Raw genomic sequence first — 27948 nt, forward strand, 5'->3', positions numbered from 1 at the left:
CTTACAGAAGAGAGCTCTTTGGTTTTGAAGTCACCTAACACCACAAATCTGAAGTGCTAAGAAAAACAGCAAGGAATGACAAGTTTAACGGCACTTAAAATGGCCACAGGTTAGAAACATTGAGGAGAAAGCTAAATAACTTTTCATTGCATGCAAGGGAGGTTCCAGCCTAGTTTATTATTACTATAGGGAGTGAAAGGAATTGTATTGATCTCATATGTTGTTAACTTTCCATTTTGAATTCTCATGGCCAAAGTCAAAGGGGTAAAAAAGTTAAAATGTTTATCTGCCCTTTGCAATGAAGGCACCAGGCCTGGAAATGAAGAATGCAAAGACCAGCTTTCAAAAGCAGTCTGATAGGTAAAGAGAACAACAGCACTACCTGACCAAAGGAAAAACACAGCAGTAACGAGATCTCTGAGCAGTTTGCTGCCATACAAATAAGCTCCTTTAAATACTTCATTCAGAGAACTGAGGTTCTCTTTCACTAGAGGCGGGCGTTCCTCATTTTAGAGAGCTTCTGCTCAGATGTGTCTATAAATACTGTGAGATCCACTGCAGGACGCACTTCCAAGTGCCTGTTTAGCATCAGGTGCCCAGCTGGAGAAGCTTAATACTTAAGGGGTGGGAGGTCAGCATTTAGCATTGCACTTAACACACTGTCACTGACTTCCTATTTATGTCCAAGCACAGATACTGAGTGGTTGCTTCAGCTGATCAAGCCAGAGGCAGCTGCACACCTTTGGCTGCTGCACAGGTCTGGGGCAGTGAGGTCAGGGAAGGCTGGGGAAAGCTCCCCAGAGTTGGGATGCCAATGGAGAAAATGTTAACCCTACCAACCTCATGGATTTAAGAGCTAGAATTTGATTCCAGATTGCCCTGGCAGACAGAGAAACAGTCTGTTCATTCAGACTTATCCTGGGCACAGCATGAGAGCTGGGGAGCTCTCATTGACAGTTATTTATAATTAGATGATACTTTAAAATAGCATCCAAGTAAACATGCTCTATCCTCTCATTATCTATCCCAAGTCCTAAAGGGACACCATGGCACTTTGTGTTGCACAGCAGTGATCCCTGCTTGAACTTAGGGCATCTTGGACAAGTTCCCAATTAAAAATAAGTACCCCAAATGCAGGAGCTGCTCAAGCATAGTTTTCTTTGGCTTTCAGAGAACTCATCATTACAATTTAATTTGTCTCTCATCTTTCTTTCAGCCCGGGTTTAAGGATGAAATAAAAACAGCTGGAAGTGAACAAAAGTTCATCTCTGCTCTGAAGTGGGGCTGCCACCTGGCTGCTTGCCCAGTGGCCTGGCCCACCTCCCTGTGCCCTCTCAGTCCAAGCAGGCACTAATGGCCTGTGCACACAGGGCCCCTGATTGCTGGAGCTGCCATTGCCTCTGCTTTTTAGCTACATCCACCCCACCCCTTCTGCTCAACCTGCAAAAATTCAAGTGTCACTAACAGGCAGGTAATGCCTCTTCAAACATGGGCTGACTGCATACAGGGACAGAAGCATCGATGTTCAATTTTAATTGGGCACTTCTTTGGTCTGCTTACATCCTGGAACAGTATCTGGGTAATACAGGAATACTAACAGGAGGAACACATTTAGAGCAGCCCTACACCTTTTCTGATCAAGAACAGTCTTAATCCTGAATACAGTTTATTTCCATTGTTTCAGAGAAATCTACACTTCAGTTGTAAAGTGTAAGAAGAATGGATTTTGCTTTTAATAAAATATAAGGGACAAGTGAATAACAGCTCTTAACAGCTCTTTGATAATATTTCTATCACCTTAAGAAGGCACACACAAAAATAAAACCCAAAAAACAACCCACCCTCCTGTGGAAAGGAAAGCTTTTACTTTTGGCAAGCAGCATGCAGAACACAGAGTGAATAAAAAAGCCCATCATGCCTCACTCTCCCCTTGAGGGCACATTTATCTTTGCCCACAGGCAATTTGGTCGTAAGATATTTTGTTATATATTGACAGGAATCCAAATGATATTTGACATTGCAACCCATAAGACATGCAACAGAAAACTCTCCTCCTCCAGCCTGCCCTACATTTGGCTGCAGTGCTGTCACAGCTTTGCTCTGCAGCCACATCCTGGGTCCAGGGGCTGCAGCAACACGTGTGTGTGTTACTACATTTTGTATTTTGAGCCCTCTCACCTCTCTGAGTCACACATGTGAAGATGCTTTTTATATTTTCCTGCTTTACATTCAGAGATTAAGACAGGAAAAAAAAAAAGTCTGACCATCATGAAATTATGTTAGTGCACCTTGGGTAAAATCTCAGATTTAACTCTATGTGTGTGCCTGTGGCCCCTTCAAAGAGGAAACAGGGCAGTTTGTCCTTGGAATACATAGAAGCCTAAACAAAAAGAAGTAGGAATATAATAAAGTGCTTTGGAAGCCAGTGTTTCAGCAAGGATACACACCTAAGATTCTCCTTTTGGCTCAACACATCATACCACAAATTGACAAGGATTACTGTTATTCTTACAAACACACAGCATGCCCACTCTCATTCTCTAGGTCAAGCCAACAATCAGAAAAGGAAGCATTACATGCAAAGCCTATCAGTTCACATTTGAGTCCTGCCAGCAAAACTCCCTTCACCGAAGTGAAAGAAAGAAGTGATCATGTCAGTAGCACAGTGCAGGACTCCACAAGGGGGGAGATGCCACGTTTTCTGCACTGATAGCAGCCACCCCTCTGCAGCAGGGAAGGAATTGCAGCTCCTTCTAACAGCAATGAGCTGCAATTCCAGCTTCTGCTCTCAGTGACCAGAAACACTCAAGTCTCTAGAAATGCCTAAAATTACTTTGCTTGCTTGCTTTTCCATGTCTGGTAGCATATAGGCAGCTATTCCTCCTGGAACACACACAGCAAAGCACCACACTGCTCTCTGGTCCAACAAAGAGCCTGACCTCCTCCAAGCTGAGGGAAAAAGAAGAAGGCAGAGCAAAAAGATGAGGGCATGGAGGGATGAAGAAGCAGAGTTTGCACAGGTGCTGGAAGAAGACAGCACAACAGATGAAAGGGGTGAAAGACTGTCCTATGTGAATAAAAGAAAGGATATGAGAAGCAGCTCCTTTTGCTGCTCCATCCTGCCACTACTGGAGTTTTACCTGACAGTGACCTTGCAGATAACCTTGCAACACCTCCTGGAAGCCCACAAATGCAGGACAGGGCATGGAACAAATGACACAGATTGGAACCAAGGGCTCCTTGAACCCACCATGCTCTAAAGGGACACGCTGAAAACAGGAAAGCTGGACAAGAAGAGATCTGTGCACAAATGCCATTTTCCTCCCCCTCCTTGAAGAAAAACTTTCGTTCATTTTCCCACTCCAATCTTCCCTCCTTCATCTCCAAAATGGTGAGGTGCCAGGAAGCAACAAGACTAGCTTTCAGTGGGGCAAATAAGCAAAAATGCCAGTTGGAACCACAACAACAGAAAAGCTGCAAACTGAAAAACAAACACAGGAGAGGGGGTATCCAAGCATTTGTGAACTACTTGGAAATAGCTCCTGGAAGTTAGTAACTTGACTATTTAGACTGCATAGCTTTTACAAACCCAGCTGCAAGGCAAACATGCTCTGTTTCATTCTGGCTGCCCAGCCCAGGCAGTGCTGAGCAGCAGCCCTGGCAGTGCAACAGCGAGTGGGGGCAGCTCTGAAATGATTGCTGATGCTGCACACAGGGACCTTCCTCCCCTCGTGCCCTTGGCTCAGCCTTGGGCACACAGCCTGTCCCTTCAGGACAGAGTGAAGGCTTATGCACTCTGTTCAGGGTGGTTCATCTCTGTACTCTGCGCACCTAGCCCACATTGTCCTTGCTGAGCAGAACAGTGTCCCCACACAGCCTCTCGTCCAGCACACTGCCTTTGGAGGGTGCACACCCCCACACTGTATCCCAGCCAGCAGCTGCTGATCCCCAAAACAGTGGCTGCAGTCCCCCAGCCTGTCCCCGGAAATCTGTCACCCATGGAGCCACATCCTTGCCCATGTCAGGTAGATGTTTTGCCATGAGGACACCAAGACAGAGAGCAAAGCAGTACATGGCACAAAATGGCCCATCCAAAGGGGTTTCTACTTCTTTACTCAGCTCTTCTTCCCACTCCCCCAGCTCTGACTGTAAGGAGAAATGCCCCAACTTCCTTGCCACCACCACAATGTTTTCCCTGCTCATTTCACAAACAGAATTGCAGCATGTTGTGTTTTATATAACATTTGAGTCACTAGGGTTCAGCCCTGCTATGAAGCAACTCCAGCATCAGCTTCATCAGGTTGAGCTCTTGGGCATCTTCCAGCCTCTGAGACCATGTTTAGATCTTTATTCTTGGTTCTCTTAGAAGCCCAGGGACATTCTCACAGACCAAGGAAATCCAAGTTCTCTGTGATTACAAGATTACAACATCCTGAAAGAAAAACCCCAAAACCAAAAAGGACACTTTTCAAGTAATTTTGCATTTCTTGAACGTTTGCACTTTCAGGAAGCTCCAAGTGACCTTCCCCACAGCAACAAGATTTGCTGCTTTTCCTGGGAAAACCACCATTCACTCCTCTGCTGAGGATGCAGATGCTGCAATCCCTGGCACAGGGCTCCCCACACCCCCAAACACACAGCTCTGGCAGATATTTCTCAGCATTTCCCATCTTCATCGTGACTTGATCCACTCAGTGTGCACCTTGCAGTCTCAGGAGCATCTCCCTCCACAGAACAGGCAGCCTGAAGGATTAAAGGGTGAGGAAGCTGGACTCCACAGCCTCCCCAGCCCCAGGAAGACCCTTCTCCCTACACCAGCATTCAGCACCAAGCCTGGCAGGGCAATACCTCACACAGCAGCAGTACAGGGGAAATTGAGACACTGCAGCTACTCTTGCTGGTGCAAAGCCTCAGCCAAGCAGGCAGGTGTCCTGACAAAGCTGTGATTTATTAGTTTTATGCCGACTTGCACACCGCCTCAGAGACTGCAGTGCAGATGTGGCTCTAATCCTCAGCAAAGACACTCTTCAATCTGCTTATACACCTCAACTTTACCTTTCTGTGCTAAGCCCTTTAGATGAGCAGACATGGCTTACAGGTGGAGGCACAGTGAAGTTTGCTCCACAAGTTTTTCATACTGCAAACGGTATGAAAATCGCAGACCACAAATGCTATGTAAAACTCTTTCCAAAGAGAAGGACCATTAAAAGCAAAAAATTTCAAACTTGAAATATTGGCTCACTGAGTTTTATGAAGGTTGGTTTTGAGTCATATGCAATCCACATTAAGATGATGAATATTTTCCTATAGGGGAGAGACTTAAGCTGCCCTAATCCAACCAACTTGTTACTCCTAATGCCAAAAGGAAATACAGCAACACCCATGCCCTTTGCTTCTGACAAACCACCACTGGAATGACTGGAACACACTGCAACTCTTCCCACAACTTCCATCAAATCCTGTTGCACCAGACCATGCTGTCCAATATCCTCCAGCATTTCATCTTGGCATAGCTGCCTTTGCTGGGGCACTACAGGGAGTGCCAGTTCACGTAATCACCGAAGCCAGGAACACCTAGTTCCAGAACAGCACTTACAGACAAAGCACAAAACAACCAAGCCCTTCTTTCCTATGCTAGACTTATACCATTCCTTGCAACAGCAGCATATATTTTCATCACACCACATTTGTTTTAAGCTTAGGGGTTTGACTAACTGTTTGAGGCACCTTAATACCTTAGATTTTATGTGTACCTTGTGCTTTATTTGAAAGCTATATGTAATTTAAATGGGGAGAGTGGGGGGATGGTGGAGAACTTCAAGTTTTAGCACTTGAATTCCAATTAAGAAAAGACTAATGGTATTTCACCTTCCAATACCTGAACTACATAATTATTCAGGAAGTGTTTATCCAGTTATGTACACGAAGGCTTCACCTCACAAAGTCAAAACTTTAGAAACTGGAACAAAGAGCTAGTAGTTTCACACTTTGAATAACAGAGAAGAATATGAACATTTATTAAGCACATAAGAAGTAAGAGCAATGTAACTATTTTCCATCCTAGCAGCCCTAACACCCTACCAGGGTTCAAATGTCTGGTTAAGAACATACAATACACACTACTAAAATGGGTATGATGCTGAACTCTTTATCTCACCCTCTCCCAGGGTACTCCTAGGAGCAGGTTTTGCCAAGCTACTGGCTTCCATCTCCAGAAAGGCATGATAATCTTCACGGACACCATTCAGTAGCTGCAGGTTTTAAATGAATTAAAAGCTTTTTCACTAAAATGTTTCTGGAACACATCTCTGCCAGCAGGGGAAAAGGAAAAACCAATCCAACCAAAACAAAAGCCCAGGAGCAGTGGTTAGTGGCAACCTGTCAATTGTTTTTTTTCATTCAATTGTCTTGATGGAAAAAGCAGACCACACAGTGAAGGCAGAAAGAAGAGGAAGCTAGCAGGAGATGCTACTGGAATTACTCTTCAATGGCAGAACACACAGTCAGAGTTTCAAAGCTGTTCAGCACCTTAGGAAGAAATCAAGCCATGTGGACACAATGGATCTTGAGGATATTTGTTGCCAAATCAAACACTTGTCTTGTCTGCCCCATACATAAGAACTGTTACCTGCCACACCTCAGTGGACAAGGCAGCCACACCTACAGTTGGCAATCAGATCATGGCCATTACCCAGGGTCTGAGCATATCTGAAACTTCTTTCTGGTCCGTTCAAAAGCTTTGCCCTACTCCCACATGAAGCCTTTTAAAGATTTCTTCAATAGGAGACTACTGAGACATGCTGCACTAGCTTAGCAAAAGAAGGAGGTCATTCAAGACAATTAAAGCACAGATAGCAGCATTCAGACCTTTAAAGAATAAATCTCTTTGTAGTTTCAATGTATTGTTCAGCTGCACAGATAACCCACATTTGTGGAGTGACGCAATGCAAAATTTTCATTATGTACATGGCCACGCTGTTCTATTGAGTATGATCGTCTTTGATAAGATGTGAGGGTGCTCAGTTTGCAGAACTGGAATCAGCTCTGCAGTAATGTGCTGAACAGAACAATAGTCCCGTGAACATGACTGGGGCAGACAGTTGTCACCATGAGAAAGTTTTGCAATGGAAGAGAAAAAGAGAACCTGAAATACAACTAAATAAAATCCCTTTGTCCCCAGGAGCAACAGCAGTACGAACTCACTACTCACCCACTACTGATATACACAGGAGTTCACTTAAGGGTAAGAAAGAAGAAAATCACCTTTTAAATCTGTTACCCATTTAACAGATTTTTCCTTTCTTTATAGCCACCAATTCTGCCATTTCATCTTACAGCACATTTACAATGCGTAAGGAAGAATTTCCTTCACTGCCTTGGTGGCTCACTGAGATCCATCATCTCCTCCATAGGAAAGTTCAGCATGTTTTCCCTGCCATGCACAGTAGGGAACTTCTCTGTCAGTTGAGGTCAAGTGCCACTGTATTTGATCCCAACAGAACCACCACATTTTTTTTTTTCCCCTAGATATTACTTAGGAAAAAAATTAAAAATAATCACAGGACCACATGGCCTCTTAATCCCATAAACCTTAATCTTTGTACACAAACTGAGAATTTCTGTGAACTCTTCCAGTTCAAATTCAGTATATGGGTAAAAAGTACCTACAAGCAAAGGCTGATCTTTACTTGTGAAAACATATCAACATATCCATGTCTGGGAAAAAGGAAGTTCCACTAAGAAAAAGAATGACAGGCTCTTATGAATCTGAAGGGAGCAGTAAGCTTACAAAAAAAAGCTTGGCCTAAAGCTCAGCTCTATGCAAAGCAATATTTTCTCGATCTTAACCTTGATAGCATTTCTCTTTTACTCTCCAAAATTATCCTTAGAAAAATAATTGCCAGAAATCTAAAGCCCTGAGATCACCAGGCACAACATCATTTATGCACTAGCAACAAGACACAGTCCCAGCTTCGCCATCAGCTTTTTGTCCTGATGGTCTGAGGAGAGCCAAGCCCAGGCTCACGTGCAGCCCCGGTTCTCACAGGCCAGCCACGCTCACTTTTTGCCCCGTTGCAAAAACCACACTGTGACAAGATCTCTTTCTGCTGCGGGTTCCCAGAGCAAAATCTTTCCCCCACTGCACCCACCCACAGGTCTCTCACTGGGGTGGTATTCAGCTGTGACAATGCAAATCGGGACTAGGGGGCACAAAGGGGGGAGGACAGGAAAAACACAGCACAAAGCTCGTTCCTCTCTTGCTCTTCAAGTCTTGCTTCTTTTCATCTGAAAGAGCCCACTCAGTGAATTCCACAGCGTGAGATCAAGTCCATGCATTTTCTCTGGTAGGGTGTTCAGCACTTTTTTAGCAGCTTTGTATTTGAGTTATTATCTAGAAATATTTAAGTTGTTATGGAAGTTGGGAAAAAAAAAACCCATACAAAACCCATTTGCTCCCTTCAAGAGTGACAAGTTTGGGTTTCTTTCAGTCTATTTGTTCAATTAATATAACAATATTCACCAAGAAAACAATAAAACATTGAAACAAAAAAAAAATTGATTTATGACTTAACACCATCCAAAAGCATAACATGAAACATAACCAGTCTTAAAATTCAAAATAAAAAACCTGAAAAGTTTTTCAGGTTTTCAAACGCAGAAGGAAAAAACCCCCAGAAGTTGACATATTTATCATTTCTAGATGGATAAGGGAGGCATGAATGCCTAACTACTTCCAACTATATCTTGATGTAACAAAAGACTACTTCCTCCCATACCATCAAGAAAAACCCTCCCTTCTCAGCAGAGGACCAAATTTAGTGCACATAAATATTTCATAACTTCATCCTGTCAAGAAATCAAACTGAATTACTTAGGGCAATTTTCCAGGAGCTGCACATCCAAGCTCGAAGAATAAAACTGAACTGATCATACTCATTCTTCTGCTTCATACTGAAAGGCCAGAAAGTGAAGCAACAGTGCAAAACTGGACATCTTGTGTGGTGTCATCTAAGAACATCATCCACCAAGTGCTAAACTCTATGAAGAAATGTAGAAACAACATAGTAAGACTGACATCTTCTGAAGAGAATACAGCTCCAGCTTTACAATCCTCTCCTACAGCCTGGTTTGCAGGAAGGAAAAAAATTCTGGCTTTCACAAAACCTCATGAAAAATGAAACAGCAGCCAAGAAACAACTTGCTGCTACAGACAGAGGCCAACCACAGAATCAAAAGGTGACTGAAGACAGACATCTACAGGTGGCTTGATTTCCAACAGCATGAAACACACGCAGCTACCACTGACCTGGAGAGGAATTTAGCACCTGAAGAAGACATGAGAGCATTTCTGTGCAAACAAACCCTGACCCAAAGATAAGAGCCACACCCTGATAAAACTGGCACACGACACTACTTTGCTAACAGAGGTAGCCTTAAACTTCCGAAGCACTGGATGACACACTTTTGGATTGTCCTCTGCATTTATTTTCTTCAGCGTTGCATCAAAAAATTTTCTGACTGAGCTTCACTTGTTAACCTTGCAAGACAAGAACTGGGATGCAGAACAACCACCCCGCCAAAGCCCGTGCTCCAGTCAATTCCACAAGCATTGCACACTCCCAACTTTCCTCCTTTAGAAGGCTATGCACTGATTCATGGCTGCTTTCTCTTACTGCAAGACAAGCTTCTCTGGAAAAGGGAAAAGCATTCTCTTCCTATCCCCAAGACCATGGCGTCTGCGTTCTTTATAAAATATTGATTTGTCTGCTGTCTGTAGTGCCCCAAGTTAAAAGTACATCCATTTGAGTAGTAAAACCAGAGCCATGAGCTGCTGAACCGGGCAGACTTAAATCAGCTCCAACCAGAAGCCCTTCACACAGAGCCCCACCTGAGCCTGCCTCCTGGCAGGGCTTAGTGCAGGGCTGAACCACTGCAGCAGGACACCTACACCAACAGCTGCCTCCTGTCTGGCCATCTCAGGCCATGGGCAGAAGAGCTCATGTCTGTTTACATCTACTTGCCTGTGCATATGCTCTTCAATGTGGCACATAGGACAAAGAAGCCTTTGCACAAAAGCCACAATATTTTTGTCTCCCCAACAATTATGGGATATTCCCATCAACAGCTCCAACACAAGGACTCCCCCTCAAGAAAAATCCCAACAGCTGCCTGCTTCAAAACCCACAAACCTTCTCTACTCACAAAGCTTTTTCAGGTACCTTCCAATGAAGAAAGACAAGAGGAGTGAGGAGATTTGGAGGCGCAACACACAGAGAGGGAAATTAATAAGTCATCAATATATATACATCCTGTTAGAGCCTGAATCTGTGCTAGGAGCCTCAAGTAAATCAACAGCCTTAAGTGCAGTGACTGGAGGCCATCTTAGCTGTTCCTAGTGACAGGAGGTATTACCATGAGGAACTCCTTAACATACCAGCTTTGCCATTCTCACAGGACAACATACATTTGACAGTATGATGAACAGCCAGATGCAGTTAAAAAAGCAAAAAAAAACCCTTTTATTTAACCTGCTCCTGAGTGCCAGCTCTGAGGAAGTACTACGAGTGAAAGGAAAAATACTGCATAATCCAGGGGCAAAGTCAAAAATCATCACTGCAGTATGGAAATTGCAGCTAAGTAATAAAACAGTCTTGGTCTTGACCTGTACACTGGGAAGTAACAGAGGATAATGCCTGTGCTCATTTTTAACTTTCCAAATCAATACAAAACTTGATAAATCAATAACTGTTCTATTATATCATAAAAGTATGCGGTGACTTCATAAGCTAATGAATTAAAAAGCCTAGATTTTTTTTTTCCAATTTCTGAGTTACCTTTGGCATTCCTTTAGAGAGCTGGACAGTTTTCATGGAGCTACCATGCAATGCACATACACATTATTACAAAGCAGCTGTCTGAGCCTTTATAAAAAATTCCCATATTTCCCTGGTTCTCTGCACCGACACATTACTTTCCAAGGCATGGATCTAGGAACGGTAAAACGGTGCTGTCATAGCTGTTCTGTCAGACCTGATTCATATTTCCTGGAGTAAACAAAAAGCTGCACACTTGGAAACGGTAGGTGAGCACCCAAGTGAACTGTAATAAAAAGTTATCTGGAGACTAAAAAGGCTTCATACGTACTCCTTTTTTTTTTTTTACATGTCCGTGGCCTTCTTAGGGAATTGTAACACAAGGGATTTAGCCCACTTGGCTATTTTGTATGCCTTCTTATTTGGCCTTGTTGTAGCATCACTTCATCAAAACACCAGTGCTGAAAGTGCCCTTCCACGCTGAATTGGGAGGGCGAGGACCTCTCTCAGCGGGGCAGGCTGCTGACAGCACACCGGCTGCACCGAGCTGCCCTCCGCACCCACGGAGGGGGCACAGCACCCAGATATGTATGTGGGTGCACAGCAACGCGCGGAGCCCGCGGCGAGCGGGAGCCTCGCACCGAGCCCCGGCAGCGGCACATGCAGATCCAGACCCAGAGCGCTCCCGGCACCGCGTCCGGCAGCCCGCCCGCAGCCCGGCGCCCGCCCGGCCCCGCTCCCCGCCCCACGCACCGCTGTCCAGCCGGGCGATCTGGGGCAGCCGGTAGGTGCTGACGAGCAGGTCCAGGGGCACGGCCACCGCGCTCCACTTCACGTCCTTGAGGTTGCAGCCCAGCGGCGGGCCGGGGTCCATCTTCCCGGCCCGGGAGGGGAGGGAGCAGCCAGACAGGCAGCGCCGGAGGGGTGCTCCCACCCGGCGGGGCGGCTGCCAGCGGGGCGGGCGGCGGAGGGGGCGCCGGGAGGGAGGGAAGGAGCGGGGCTCGCTCCGCGCCAGGCGCCCGGGACGCGCGGGGCTAGGCAGAGGGGGAGGCCCGCCGGGCGCCCGCTGCTGCTGCTGCGGCGGCTGCTGCTGCTCCCGCCGCCCCCCGGGACCGGCTGGGGCCGCCCGCCGCCGCCGCCGCGCCTGGCCCAGGAAGCGCCATCCCAGCACTGACTAATCAACAGGGTGCGAGCAACGCCTGCGCAGCTGCCGCTCCTCCCCGCGCCGAAAAGGAAAGTGCCGGGCTGCCCGCCCGCCCGCCCGGCGCGGAGAGCCAGAGCCAGAGCCTGCCAGAGCCGCCCAGCCCGTCCCTCTCACTCCACCCTCCGACCGCTCGCCCGACGTGCAGCCCGCACTTGGGCTATGCATCTCTTATTTCAGTTTTCACCTGTGAGTCATGTATATACGTGTGAGCTCATGTATACAGGCTGTGCACTGTTACTGCACACGCAGGTATTACACATATTGCGTATTCAAAGGTCTTCACACCATGGGAACGTTTGTAGACATTCGTTCTTCAAAGTCGCTTCTGTGATGAAATCTTATATGATCTTCGTAAGATATTTTACTTAATGTTATCCTTTATTTTATGCATTTTGATCTCCAGGCTGCCAGACTTCAGAAACGCTGGGAAATGAAACCAGCAAAACTCCTGGGTGGTTGCACTGTACTGTGCTCAAGTTTGTTCCCTTCTGTGTCAAAACTGTTTATTTTATTGCAGCAAACTTGGCTACATTTAAGCCTTTACTGTTGACTAGAGACATAAAAGTGCCTTGCAGTGATTAGCAAAACGACTGACAACATCCACAGCCAACATCTCTCTCCAGGCTCCAGCTTCTCTATCTGTCCTTGAGACTACTGGGGATGGCAGAGCTCCGGGAAGAGCTGTGGTTCCAGAGCCTTCCTGCAGCTCACCCTTCCTCACGGCCTGGGTAAAGGGCCACACACTGCTGCGTGCCTTTGTCACTGCTGGTGGCACAGCACTGCCAGCACGAGGAGGGCTGAGACAGACATGCTCTTGTTCTGCTCTGCCACAGAGACTGGGACTTTATCCATGGCCTCCAAGATGAAACAGAGCCCGTGGAAACTAGTCAACATAGAAGATTACAGAAAAGCCAAGTTATCTTGCTTTTTGTGGATCAAGGTTGGCTTGAAGCTCATCCTACTGTGGGTCCATGGTTTAGCTATAGCGTGGCACTGGATTTTCACAACACTGAAAAACCTTTGTTCTTTACAAAGAAAGTTTTTCTGCTGTTGGATCATACCTACTAGAATAGGTAGCTTTAATATTTTTTTAGGTTACCTTGAAAAGATACTTCTTTTCAAAGTAGTTTTCCTTTTACCAAGTGCACCAAATGCTTTTCAACGGGCCGAGAGGAGTTTAATTCACTGATGTTTTTAACAACAACATCAGTGAATCAAGCTATTGAAGTGCAAAGCAATATCACAGACTGGCTCAGGTTGAGAGGGACCACATTGGATCATCTGGTCCAACCTCCATGCTCAAACAGGGTCATCCCAGAGGACATGGCACGGGATTGCATCCAGACAGTTCTAGAATAGCTCCATTGAGGGAGGTTCCACAACTCCTCTGGGAAATCTGTTCCAGTCCATGGTCACTTACACAGTAAATAAGGCATTCCTGACATTCAGGGGGAACTTCCTGTGCCTCAGTTTCTGCCTGTTGTGTCTTGTCCTATTTGCTTGGCATCACCGAGAAGAGCCTGGCTCCATCCTCTTGACAGCTTCCCTTCAGGCGCTTATAAACATTTTAAAGTCCCCCCAGTTATCTCTTCTCCCTTCTCAAGGCTCACAGGCCTGGCTCCCTCAGCCTGTCTTCATAAGAGAGATGCTCCAGCCCCTCAATCACCTTTGTTGCCCTCCACTGGACCATCTCTGGAAGCTCCATGTCTCTCTTGTATTGAGGACTGGACACGGCACTCCAGATGTGGCCTCACCAGGGCTGAGTAGAGGGGCAAGATCACCTCTGGATCAGCTGGCCATGCTGTTCCTAATGCACCCCAGCATACCATTGGCCTTCCTGCCCATCAGGGCACCCTGCTGGCTCATGGACAGCTCGTTGTCCACCAGGACTCTCAGGTCCTTCTCCTCAGAGCTGCTTCCCAGCAGGTCAGCAGGTATCAACCACTCCACACAGCTCTGTCATCAGTGAAATTGAGCACTGTTGCTAAGAGCATTACTGCTGAAATATGGAACGCATGGGTTTAGCTCATTCAGGTTTGATGAGGTGTCCAGGTGCAGTATGTAAAATGAAGTAGATCAGATCAGACTGAGATTCACCAGGACTTGAAGCACTAGTCTGTCAGGAATTGTTCTTAAACACTATCTTGAGTACCATTAATTCCAGGAGAGATATCATCTCACAGCATGTGTCTCTCTCAAATATCAGGCACTTCTGCTGTCTGGGAAGAAAAGCATCTTTCACATAGAAATAGTTACTCTTGATTTTTCTTGAAACATTTTTTCATTCTTCTGTACTAGATGTCCTACGGCCTCTAAATCTACCTTCCTATAACTGTGTTTGTGTTCTCTCCAACCAGTGAAAAACTTGTAACCACTTGTAACCATTTTACTGGAACAATGTGCATTTTAAAAAATTGTAACTTCTAGATACTATATAAATTTCATTCAGTTGTCTCCAGGCAGAGTTCATAATGCTCAATAGTACTTAAATGCCTTGCTCTTGCTCTTGGAGTCACTTTGTTATGTGTCCTAACTGTACTCCAGCTCCACCTCCTTGGAATATATTCTAATAGTACATAAATGGCATTCAAATCACCAGCACATAACAGAAATTTCTTGTTCTAACTGCGCCTTATGTATAATTAACACTTTAGAGATAATTTTCCTGATGTCTAGCAATGCCTTAGTGTGATCTCTTAGCAGTCTCCTACTGGTGTAAAATGCTAATGAAGCCACCAGACCTGAAGAGCAAATCTACCCTAGGGCCAGGGCCTCAGTTTCACAACGTTTTAGTTTTTGTCTATGTGACTTTCAGGTGATGTTCAGGGACAGTCTATGAATCAACAGAAAATTCTTGACATAAAACCATAAGCAGTGGCAAAAGGACCCAGAATAATTCCTGAAATTATTCTTAAATGCATTTTGAATTGACTTGCACACTGATTTCACAACACATTTATGCAACAGTCTGTAAAATCTGTACTATGTATGTATTCCATTGCCAATAACATTATTTTTAAAGCATTTCAGATCATCCTCAGTTCATATATGTGTTAACATCTGAAAAGGAACTGTTCACAACAATTTCATTTTGTATGAGTCTGGTAACATGCTTTACAGTGTTGTGTGCATACATCAAATAAAACTGAGCTTTATACAGTAAGTTTCATGGGAAACCATAATATTTGATATTTCTTTTAAAAAAGCCCCAATAATTTGCATTCCTTGTTACTATGATTTTTTTTTAACCAAAGGCCCAATTTTCCTAATATTTACAAATCCTGTGGGATATAAAGAGGATGCAGTGATCATTTCAGATTGAGATCCTAAATTTCTTTCTCTGAATCTCAGAATTATAAAATTATTTCAGTTGGAACAAGATCATTGAGCACAACCTTTGACCAAACACCACTTTGTCAACTAACCCACAGCACTAAGTACCACAAGCTATATCTTGGAACACTTCCAGGGATGGTGTCTCTACCTCCTCCCTGGGCAGCCTGTTCCAATGCTTAACAACCCTCTCCATGAAGAAATTTTCCTGATGTCCAACTTGAACCTTTGTTGGCCCTTTCTAGCGAGAGTGGTGTTTATTCCCCACTGGCACACTCCTGTATTCTACAATGAATGTATTTGGAAAAAAGCAGTTGTTTTGTTCCAGGAGATGTGAAAAGGAGAGCACTCATGGTGCTCATGGAGTGTCAGGTGAAGCATCAGCTAGCAGGAGTTAGCATCTTACAAAAACTGCCATGGGAACCTGAATATCTGCATTTCCCTCAGGTGGGACTGGATCATACCTACGCACAAATAGTAGGAAACTCTGCAGGAAGGAAAAATGAATTGAAGGAATTCCTTACTTGAAATTCTCATTTGCTATAAAGAGAAGAAATCAAAATTACAAGTTAATCTGACCCTTTTATATCTATTTTCATCATTAGAAAAAGAAGGAGGAATTACATGGATGCTTAAACCTAGAAAACCAGTTGATGAACTGTGAGTTCAGGACAGCTGAAAGTTTATCACGGAACTACTGTTGAAAGGCAAAACTGCAGAATTTGATCTCTACAGAGGAGGGAAAGGATGTGAGATAAAGATTAAGTTGGATGAATCATGAGATCTTCAATGACCTGAAATAAAATAGAAAGTAGGTCAAATAACTAAATTATTAATATAGATTATGTATGGACAAAACCTGAAAGATAAGCTCCCAGAAATATGAAAAATTGGATTTTAAAGAGAGTAAGCCTGTTGATAAGATGCATAGTAAGAATACTAAGGAAAAAATGGTCTCTTATTCCACAGAGGGGAAACTCTATTAAATCATCACTGGTGATGCTGATACTTTCAACTTCAGCCTTGAATTTTAGAAGGCAAATGATTTCACTCTACCACCACCAACAGAAGTATAAGGCTAGAAAAAGGAACAAATAAACTGGAAAATACATAAACAAGTTAAAGATTTTTGGACAGACTGAACCTGGTGAAACTCCCTTATGGTTCAAACTATGTTAAAATTGCTACTGATTATTTCCAAGAATTAGTAGAATGAGTGCCAGAAAACACAAAAGGAATTGCATCTCTCTCAAAGGAGGGAAGGAAATACCAAACTGATACAATATACAAACTGATCAAGTGATTTTCTACTAAATAAAGGTGATTTAACAGGCTTTGTGGATGGGGAGAAAGACTGAGGATCATAAGAGTTTCTTATAATTTGCTCCTATTACAAAAAAACTTCCAAATGAACGGTCTAGGCAGTATAAATACAGAATTATTTGGAAATAATTAGTACTCCAAAGCTGAAAGGATACATTGAACAGAATTTCACTTAGATCCATCTTGGATCCAGAACTATCCAGGACCTTCATCAACATCATTGATGACTGAACAGAGTGCACTTATATATGGAGACAGTATTTATAGGAAGAGGCTCCAACTATGTTGGAGTACAACATTACAATTCAGAGGGATCTTGGCAGACTGGAGCAACTGAAATGCCACTGAACAAGGAGAAGCAGAAGGTTTTACACATCCAAAGGAAAAATCAACTGCACAAGTATGTAACGGATAAAAAAAGCAGTTCTATGGATCACAAGTGGTGCTAGGCTACCTTGCGTTATGCTGATGCTGGAATGCATAAATAGGAGTATCACAAGTAAGATAATGAAAACATAATTTAAATCTATCCAGCTGTTTTTATTTAAACTGGAATAGTCTGCTCAGTTTTGAGGTTTACAGTCCAGGATAGTTGAGAACCAACTCAAGAACCTTAAGAGGAGAGAGACAAAAAGGGCAAAAGATTCTGAAAATCCAAACTACAAAGGAAGATAGGAAGGTCAGGAGTTCTCGAGAGGAGAGGAGAGGAGAGGAGAGGAGAGGAGAGGAGAGGAGAGGAGAGGAGAGGAGAGGAGAGGAGAGGAGAGGAGAGGAGAGGAGAGGAGAGGAGAGGAGAGGAGAGGAGAGGAGAGGAGAGGAGAGGAGAGGAGAGGAGAGGAGAGGAGAGGAGAGGAGAGGAGAGGAGAGGAGAGGAGAGGAGAGGAGAGGAGGTAGCTAGAGGTGTTCTCCTGCATCAAGAGGAAAGGGAGAACCTACTTTCCATGTGTACCAGTTAGGTTAGGTATTAGGAAATTTCCTGCTTACCAGACCAGTTAAGTAAGGACTGTTGCCACTCAGAGACACTCTGAAATCTCTACCACTGCAGGTCTCTGACCAGCTTCTTGCATTTCATCAGGGGCAGCTGATCAGAGGTTGAGATATGATGAGAACCCAGTCAGACTCTCAAAATCCCTTCCAGCACTATTTCCTTCCTCTGCTATGGTTTTAATGAAGGCAGGGGTTATCCTTTGTTCCTTGTTTTCATATTTTGTGAAAAGCACTAGCTTCAGTGCCTGGCCATGATGAGTAGTCAGGAGCAGCTGTAAATACAGAGCCCAGCCCATCCTTTTGTAACATTTCTGCAGGCACACTAACTGGGCTAGAGGCGTATAAACCTGGCACTATGCTCAGGCACACTTGGTCCCGTGTGCTCCATTTGAGCTCCCTTTCTCAATACCAAATTTAGTAATATTTTGATATTATGACAATCTGCAAACAGCCCTCAAAAAGAAGCAAGAGTACTTCAGAAGGTTAGTGGCATTTCAGAACAGTACGCCAGTGGGGCTAGTTATTTTGGATGTGCTTGGATGGATCAAAACACAGTTCTGCACAACAGCATTAGTCATTTAAAATGATGATAAAACAACCACATCTCCTATGCAAGGACAAAAAAAGAAGACAGTGTAGTTGCCACAATTCTTCAGATTTCTTAACCTGTGTTTGCTTTTTGCTTATCTTGCAGGTTTGAGTTGTGCTTGCTTTGCTTTTGATTAAAGAAAAAGCAACCAGCATCCTGATTCTGCCCTTATTTAAAATTAAATAAGATATTCTCCACAGATTTTAAAAACATTTACAAGTCTGTATAAAACAAATCTATGTGAGCAGAATCAGATACCTCCTCGATTTACACTTTTAGAAAACAACAAAAATACAATGAACACAATATCAACGAAAGCCTTTCATTGTGATCATTTGTGACAAAAAGAACATTTGAAAATGCAGGTATGCTGCTAACACCTGTCTAAATTATTTTAAGGAATTAAGAAATTTAAATAACAGAAACATTATTATTATTACTGGATGTATTCTGTTGTTCCATGGTTTCAGAATTCTTAGGAAGGTCCAGAAACACACTCTAGTGGAAGGTGCCCCTGTCCATATCAGGGAGGCTGGAATTAAGATGATCTTCAAGCTCTCTTCCAACCCAAACCATTCTATGACACCAATCTTTATATGGTTTATCCCTTTCTTTCAGACATCACCTTTGCAGAGTCCCTATTCAAGGGTATTAAAGTAGCATGTATGTGTCTGAAATTAGTATAAAATAAACCAAGCCAAAAATTCTCTGAGATTTGTCTCAAGGGATTGCAGTAAATATCAGGTACTTAAAGAGATGTTATATGATTTCATATATCAGAAGGTTGCTTGTGTGATGATGTCAATGTTCATTGTATTACAAATCTGGTATAAATAACACACAAAAAAAGTGAAGGGTGTTTTTTAATAACACAAAATTAGTACACTTAGACTTCATTTCTGCAAACATTTACATTCAAGCACTGTCACCCTGTGAAGCACCTAATAATTCCTAAATCAGACAACTGTTTTATCTTCACATTAAGAATATGAAAATATAATATAAACATATTAAAAAAATTGGCAACAATGTCTGTGTAATGCTTAAACACTGTATTTTTGGATTACAGGCTCATCTTTAAAATCTTTTATGTTCCTTTGTAACACTTGATATTTCCTGAAGAGAAAATGGAATAAAAAACAGTACTTTAGAATGCACAGCAGGTTCTCTTCTTAGTTTCATTTAGAGACACAACGTCTAACTCATGTAATACACCGGATTTCTGAAAAACAAACAAAAGCAAACACTTCATTAAGATAACTAGAACATAACAGTTGAAAAGTTTGCTTTTTCACATACTTTAATGTAAAATATTTGGTGCAGTCACTGGATATGTTTTTCCTTTGAATATTTAATTAAATGATTGAAGTTTTCTAATAAATTAGATGGAAACTGATGCCTATGCAAGTCCCATTTGGCATCTTCACATTCTTTAGCTGCCTCAAACACCTCTCCTAAATCTGAAGGTAACAGAAAATGTCTTTTGAGGAGTCACTACAAACCATATGTGCCAATCCTGTAAATCTTTACTCATATGAACTGTTCTGTAAGTACAGGTTCTTCAGCTGATTACCAATTTTAGCTAATTTTCAGTTAAGTACCCTTATCTTTGAAGTATTGAGCATGGTTTGGAAAAGTCCAGTTGAAAGGAACAGGTCACACAGAATATTAGTACTCACTGAAGAAAAGGCACAGGCTATTAACTATTATAAAGGATGTTAACTTGTTTTGTGAAATTCACTAAAATTCTGTTTTCTTGCCTCTATTTAATAACCAGGAATATCCCCGAATGGAAACAGCTCAGTCTTTATCATTATAAACTATCAAAATAGCACTCCACCCTTGTAAAACATTTATGTACTGATTGCAAAAGCAGATTGTAACAAAAATGAAAATCATCAAAACCAGGACTCTTCCTTTCAGCAATGAACTCAACTAGATAATTAATGTTGACCAGAGAAACAATCAAACCCAGTTGTGCAGTGCAGAACATGTCGCAATCTTGTTCTCTGAAACCATGAACACTGAACCCTGAACTAGGGCACAAAGACACACAGAATATTGTCACATGCCCAGGAAAATGAAAGTCCCAACTTTTCTACCTGCCACTGTGCTGCCTGTGTCTGGGCAGGTTTAGCAACCAAGCACAGAGAAATAAGTATGACCTCTGGATTCACCACATTCCTCTCTCAACCCAAACAGCCATAAACAACCATGTCTGACAATGAAGAAAGCTTCCAGAGACAACAACCATCTAAGCTGAATGAATGAAATCCAAAGCACAGGAGAAAAAGAAAGGAAGAAGGGGGAAAAAGGCATAATGTAGTACAGTACTAATCATGACTCAAAATTGAAAACTTACACAGAGAAAGTCACAGGGTAGTTGAACATTGACTACATCCAGAAAGAGTCACCTAAAATTACTCAGCTGCATCAGAAGGAGGGCAAAATATAAAGTCTCCCCCGTGCTACAAATAAGCTTTATGCCTCTTTGGCTGAGAATATTTATCACTTCTTAAAATTCTGGAGAAGATGCATAGAATTTGTTTCCTTTTTCTTTCTGTAGCCATAGTTCCAGCTCTTCCAGAATGCTGGCTGCCCTGTGCCAGAGCTGTCCCCACAAAGAGTGGCTGAGCTCATTCCTCCCTGAGGCTGCAGGGACCCAGGGAGGCTTCCACAGTGCATGGTGCTGGGGGGAGAACATTAAATATCTGGGAAGGGATCAAAAGTGATGGATGGAGGAAGGAGCAGAGGGCAGGAAATGTATTGTGGTGTCTAAACCCCAGGATGAATGCTACAGCTGTCATCAGCAAAATTATTAGCAAATATGGTCTGACTAGAATATCTGAAGACTGTTGCTTACTGATTGTAGAAATTTCTTGTCATAATGAATTCTCCACATAAGAAAGAAATACAGCAGGTGCACTTTTACTTGGGGTTGTTAGTCTGTTTTTGGTTTTTTTGGCTTTTTTTTTTAATTTATTTTTTGAGTGGGAAGGACCAAAAGGCATAGCATTTTTATTACCCCTGAGAATTCCTAGAAATACTACCATGCAGCTTTATAGCTTCTGATTAGTTTTAACTTTTTACACAGTTGTGGCTATTATGATTTCTGTTAGGCAGAAATAGGCACAGTTTTTGGTAGTGTGCAAGGATAGACAGTACAGTTTTGTAAAATATTTTTTTAGGAAGACCTTTTTAAAAAAGGGAGCAAGGCAGATTCAAAATTACACAAACATAACCTTGTCATCTCAAGAAACAAGATACCACTCTGGTTTAGAGATAAGATTCTGAGGGGGAAATAAAAGCGTTGGAAGATAATGGTATAGTAAGAAATTTAATTTCACTCAATTGAGACTAAGAAATAACACTGAGCATTGATTGTTGTGAACATCAACTAAATAGGTTTTGTTTCACCCATGCTTTTTCTGGAGAAAACAATCAGTTTAGGTAGTAAAAGAGCTCTAGAAAAATCCCTGTTTGAATTACCCTGTGACTTTCTATGTGTGTTTCAGAATTCAAGTTTCACTTACTTAGAGGAAACAGGTAATTTGAAGATGTTGCAGATTATAATTCAAGACCAAATATCCAGTCAAAGGGGAGAAATTTACATTTCCTTAAACACTTAGGGTACTTATTTGCATCCTTACCATTTTACTACTCAATAGTACTTTTAGATGGTAAGTAAGCTCTTCATATATGCTTGGCAAGGATCCTCAGTACTGTTAAGTGATTAAGAACGATGAAACATATTTGATAATGCAACAGTTCTTATCATTTCTAAAATCATTATTTGTTAGTTCATCTACAAACTAGCCAGGACAGACAGACAAGAACCACCATTCCACAAATAAACAACAGTCATTTTAAAATTAATTTCAAAGTTGAGGACTATTAATCACTTCAGTTTGTAAGACTGTTCCATATAGGGCCTTTGTGAAGCAAATAAGGGTCTGGGATCCATTTAAGCAAATGTGCTGCACACATATTTAAAAAGTGCACATTCATAATCTAAAGAGATACTACAAGTCCTGCATAAAGCAACAATCAGATTTGGGCAATCCCACGTAGTGCTCAGCCTCAGCCAAGCCTTGGGAGAGGTGGAGCACCCCCTCTGCCGAAATTACAGCAGGGAGGTATGCAAATCTCCCACCTGTGAGAACAAGGCGGGCAGCATTCCTCCTCCAGGGCTCCATGAACACCAACCCTTCCAGCTCACATTTCAACTCAGCTGCTTGGAACTCACTGCCCCACAAGTCAGCCAACAAACAGCCAAAAACTGAAAAGGTGAGAAGATCCAAAATGGTACCAAGAAGCTGGAGTTTCCGTTTCAATATCTTGGGCAAAGTGAGGTTTTGAAAATACCGCCATGGACACAGATGCCTCTGTACCCTGCAGTGATTTCAGTAAGATGTTGAAATTTCCTGCTATTAAATACTAGTTTTTCCTGTTAAATAGCACAGCAGACATGTCTCACCTAACTGGCAGGCATCTCTGCAAGCCAGTTTTAAACTTCCTGCTTAAAACTCCCCTTCTGGCTGTCCCTCCTGCCCACTTCTAAGCAGAATTTGTATCACTGGCATGCAACAGATACCTAGACACAGGAATTGTGATGAGATGGCTCAGTTACCTTTTTTTTTTTTTTTTAATCAAGGCAAGAAAGCTAGGGTAGAATACAAAGGAAAATGTAATGCAAAAACCCCAACAAACTCTCTGAAAGGTTTCTAATGGAGTAAATATATAAATCTTCATTAAGCTCAGCTGCACATTCCTTGCTGAAAACCTCCTCAGGTTAATGGTGGATCCACCTTCTCTAGCACCAATTTTTGGTATTTTGATACTGGTTAAGTTATTTTGAAGGTGGGGCTCACTGTGGGTTTGAAAGAGTGACAGGATTTTACTTTATCCATATCATGTTCCCAGTCAAAGTCAGACCTAGAGTGCTTGCTGAAAAATTAGAATCTTTGGAGAAACAAACAGAAGAGACTGGAACTGAGGTTACTATTATTTATAACTTCTTTAAATTTGAGGATTTTTACTCATATTAAAAAATGATCCTACTTAATTACTGCAATAATTTTGTTTATATTTAACAGTGATAGCTGACAAATACTGGCAGAGAACTTCATGAAATGAAGTTCCACGTGACTTCAGTGCCTGACCTGCCATTACATTGAACTCAGTTATTAATAGTCCCAACACTTTTTATGTATTTCCCCTATATTTGGGAATTCAAATTACCAGTTCAAAATACAAGAGAGTAGTCTCACAACCACAATGGGCTGGACATGGTACAAGCAGTATTAAGCAAGGGCTAGGGATGTATTAGCAGGGAAGGCAATCAATTACTGTGGGAACAGGTAGAGGAGCAGGACAGGAGGATATGAGATCTGGCACAGCAGGATCTAACTGCTGACTACATTCCTCAAGGAATGTTGATGAAGGTCTTGCTCCCAAAGCCTGCTATTCCACCATGGCTGAAACATCTAACCCACTGGCAAACCTGGGGCTCTATCTCCCTCTCCTGTTACTACCATGTAGGCTGTAACAATGTTGTCCTGCAATTAGTTATTCACAAACTTGAGAGAACAGGTGTGGATCTCCTGTGAGGTTCATCAACTGTACAGATCATCTAGGTGATATCTAATATAGTTGCATCATAAAAACACTGTTTAAGAAAGCAATATATCTTCAAAGTCAATAACCCGCAGAAGCAAATGCCAGAAGTAAACCAAGTCTGTAACTTTCTTTTTTTTTTCTCCTGGAATTTAATTTGTTTAATTTGAATCATATGAAATCATACAGGCTGAGATATGGAGGCCTCCATAATCAATGGAGGGAGAAAGGCACCTCCAAAACACAATTTCATCCTAAAGACTCATCTCTTTCCAGACAACCAGACCAGTCATGCAAATTCTAGCTGGCTAAGATTGCATGCTAAGATGAGTCTCATCCCCTATACACAGATGATGTGATTAAGTTTTGATTTACATGACCTAATTATATGCTACTGTTTCCAGAAAAATATCTGGCTCATTCGATGTCCAGAACAGACTTAAAAAAAATTAAATAAGATAGCGTAGTTAAATTTTGCCTTACAATTGCACCAGCACTAAGTGGGTTGGTACCATTTATCCTCTTTGCTTTAATCTCTGTACCTCTGTTCCTACATGTGCAATGCTGAATATACCTAATGTTACTAAGAAAGTAAAGGAGATAAAAATCTAAAATGGATCTAAAGTACAGCAGTAGAAGCATTATGAAAAACCTCTCGAAGGAATTATTATTCTGTGGTCAGTACAAGATAAATAAAGGGCAAATAAAGCCTGGGGCTCCATGCATGACTAAGGGTAATAAAGAAACACTGAGTATGCACTGCAGGAGACATAGGGATCTTTTAGACAAACTAACAATTCCATGAACCTCAGCAATAATGAAATCCGATTTCCTATGGATTTAGGTCTTGAAGTGAATTAAACTTGATATCTGTGATGCAAGTTCCAGCTGGAGTAGCTGGTTGGAGCATTTTTCAGTCTCTCTGTGTAGTGGTCTCTAATATTCTATGAACTAATGCTGGAGACTTTCCTTCTGCAGAGTACTCTGCCTCTCCCCTTATTTTCAAAAGGAACTACTCAGGAACTTAATTATCTTTTAGTTAGATCTGTCAAATTTGTTTAAAATCAGCTAAAAAGTTCCAAAGGTACTTTAAGAGCAAAGGAATAGAAAACACGGTATAATCACAACAATCTTGTTGCCATAGGAAAGAAGTGTAAAGAAATGAAGGAAGGGCAAAATTGAGGCCTGTTACTTCTGAATGTTCATCTCAAATGACATCCAGCTGTTAAACATTAAATGTTACTCTCAACAGCACAGGGCAAGGTCTTAAATGGATTTTCACTGCTCTCTACTCAGGAGATGTATGTTTATTTAATATGATTAAAATAGTCTTATTTTACTCTTGGGAGGTAGGCAGAATATAAGTTTTTGGTTAGTTTTATTGCAATTTTCAGAAAAAGGTGAGAACTTCATTTTTCTTTTTTTTTTTTTTTAAACAGAGTTCTCTCCCAATCCTAATTTAGGAAAATACCAACAATCATACCCAAAAGGACACATACAAAGGCTTGTAATATTTTTTTGAAAACCTTGAGAACACTACTGCTTGACAGGCATGAAACCAAAGAACACAAAAGAGCAAATGTTAACTGCATTCTGGGTGGTATTTTTTTGGTTTTGGTTGTTTTTAGAGGACTGACTCACAAGTTCAAATAGTTCACTGGCAACCAGAAGCATTGTTAAAGAACAGCTGTCATCTATTAATGAACAGGTTTTGGCATATCTGAGATTCATGAGACTTGTGAATAAATAAAATACTGTTATTTGTCAACATGTCTAAGCAAACTCCTGGAATAATCTATGTCATTAACATTCATTTCCAGTGCAGCCTTTCAATGTAATCAAATTGGTTATTATTGACCTTTTCCAAAAACTCATCAGTCAGAGGAAGTTAAAACTCCTCTGCATTCACTTATTATTAACTGATTGGTTTGAATATTGTCAGTTCTCAGAAATATGGCATGACTCCTTAGTTGTTACCAATGTAAGCAAAAAAAAACTAAAAAAAACCATCTGATGATTTTCATGAGATTGCCCATGTAAATTAGAGCTGCAGGACCAAGACCCAGCATAGAACAGTTGAGATGAAAAGTATCTGAAAGGTCAAGCAGCACTTTAGTTATCCAGTTCACTGGGATGCAGAAGTCTTCTCTCTCCCTTAAGCCTACTACAAGAGAAACTGCAAAAAGAGATGGGAAAATGCACTACAAAATAGTGACAATACACTGAAACACTTGTGATTTTTTGTTTTGTGTTGTTTAAATGTCTTTAATGTGAAACTTTTTAATATGTTTTTTTTCCCCAACCCACCACTGAACCACAACCTGTTCTAAACTTTGAAAGAGTCAAGAAGTTCAGTACTTCTGTATGAGCTCTATAACTCTGGATATGAATCTTCCCCATCTACAGGAGTGCTTTGTGTAAATGAAGTTAGTAAGGACATGTCCACAGTAGATGGCAAGCAAGAATGTACATAAAAAGTCCTAGATTTCCTCAGATTAATACAGTCTACTGCAATGCATCTCAGAATGGTCTACTGCCTGCCAGCCTACCCTGCTTATTTATCTTATCTCTGAGTAGGCTTCACGCACTTCCCAAAAGCGTGGCCATAATAGACTGTCCTAGGGAGTTCCTTTCTTCTGTGGGACTGGGAAAGCAATGATGTGCTCCCACTGAAGCATCTCATCAGTCTGGAACAGATGGTCCATTGCAGAGGGCAGGGAGGTCTGATATCCCCAGGCACAGGTGTCTTGGGCCAAAACACTGTGCAAAGCTGTATCTCCTTTTTACAATCAGAAAATACGTATTTCAGTACTACCAAGTGGATGTATGACTGAAATTATCTCAGACTGGCATCTATCATGTCATTTTTCACAGCTACTAGTCACACTTGCTACTGCATTTTCCATTCTCCAAAATTTCATCAGTTAGAGGAAGTTAAAATTCAAGTAGTACATTCAGATTTCACAGTTTTGTGAACAGGCAAATTATTTTGTCGAACCTGAAAACCATGATGAAACTGTATAGTGGATTTTTTTTTTCCCCAGCAAACTCTTTCTTATCAGGCCAGTGGTAAAACCAATTGGGCTAAAGGGCCTTTTGTTTAAATCAACAAATGCATTTTACTAAAAAAGGCAAATTATACACCAAAGAAATGGTACATGATGCCTCATCAGGATTCCAAATATTTTTAGCTGAGGTGAAATGTTACTACAGACAAATATGACAAATTCTCATGGGCACATTTTCCAAACACACATACATGCAGGGCATATAACTGTTTAAAGCAGTTCTAATTAAAACCAAGCAGTAGTGTAACATGTTCAACGTGGCCTGAAGTTTTTTGCCATGTCCAAACTACAAACCCCATGAATTTTCATGAAGGTGGGCAGGAATACTGAAGTTTCACTTACCATAAAGTAAGAGTAGCCAATGTTAATGTGAAAAATACCCAAACATCATTTCTGCATGTGCAGAGAATTCTCTTAGATATCATCCAAACACACTCTGCAGAAATGCTCACTTCACACATATTTGTCTTTGCAGTAGTTATGATCAGAACTATTGTTTTGTAGTTTTCATGTTTCATACTAACAATATATTCTCTATGTACAGTAGACAATGTCTTTTCCATTTACAGCAAAATCAGAGTTATTTTACTTGAGACTTTTTTCCAACAAGCTCAGTAACTCAAGGGCCTGCCATTTTCCTCCTGTTCTAAACAATATTTAACCGTTCAGTTGCTAAGCTTCACTTTTATGTCAAAGTAACCAAAATATTTTTTTGCCTTTTTTTTTCCTTCCCCAAAATAACCAACTACAACTTGTGTTACTGTGTAGTATGGCAAGACCCTGATTTAACAGCACCATCCCCTGACCAACCCCTATGGCTACTTAATCAAAACACTGCTACTTGTGACTGTGTCAGTAATTTTGCTCATTTATCTTTATTATGATTTGAAGAGTATTTGGAGTGGAAGGTTAGTTTTGTACAACTAATATTGGTGATGAATGGCAGTGATAATACATTGCATGAAGAACATCTATTAAAGTCTAAAATAATACTATGCTGCCTAAAAATAAATT

General features: G+C 41.7%; 2 protein-coding genes across 3 annotated transcripts in view; both read right to left on the reverse strand.

Moving 5' to 3' along the window:
• GAREM1 (GRB2 associated regulator of MAPK1 subtype 1) overlaps positions 1-11769 on the reverse strand; it is a 99626-nt gene extending 87857 nt beyond the window's left edge. Inside the window, exon 1 of the mRNA XM_059474450.1 lies at positions 11568-11769. Within this exon, the coding sequence (XP_059330433.1) occupies positions 11568-11688 (121 nt within the window). The 5' untranslated portion in view covers positions 11689-11769. The remainder of the gene's footprint in view (positions 1-11567) is intronic.
• Positions 11770-19095: 7326 nt separating this feature from the next.
• Positions 19096-27948, reverse strand: part of LOC132077235 (ras-related protein Rab-10-like) — a 32136-nt gene continuing 23283 nt past the window's right edge. For both annotated transcript variants that reach the window (XM_059478776.1, XM_059478767.1), the window contains one exon: positions 19096-19472. In XM_059478776.1, coding sequence (XP_059334759.1) covers positions 19398-19472 — 75 coding nt within the window. In that variant the 3' untranslated portion in view covers positions 19096-19397. The remainder of the gene's footprint in view (positions 19473-27948) is intronic.

The sequence above is a fragment of the Ammospiza nelsoni genome, chromosome 1, assembly GCF_027579445.1.
Source record: "Ammospiza nelsoni isolate bAmmNel1 chromosome 1, bAmmNel1.pri, whole genome shotgun sequence".
Taxonomy (NCBI): Eukaryota; Metazoa; Chordata; class Aves; order Passeriformes; family Passerellidae; genus Ammospiza; species Ammospiza nelsoni.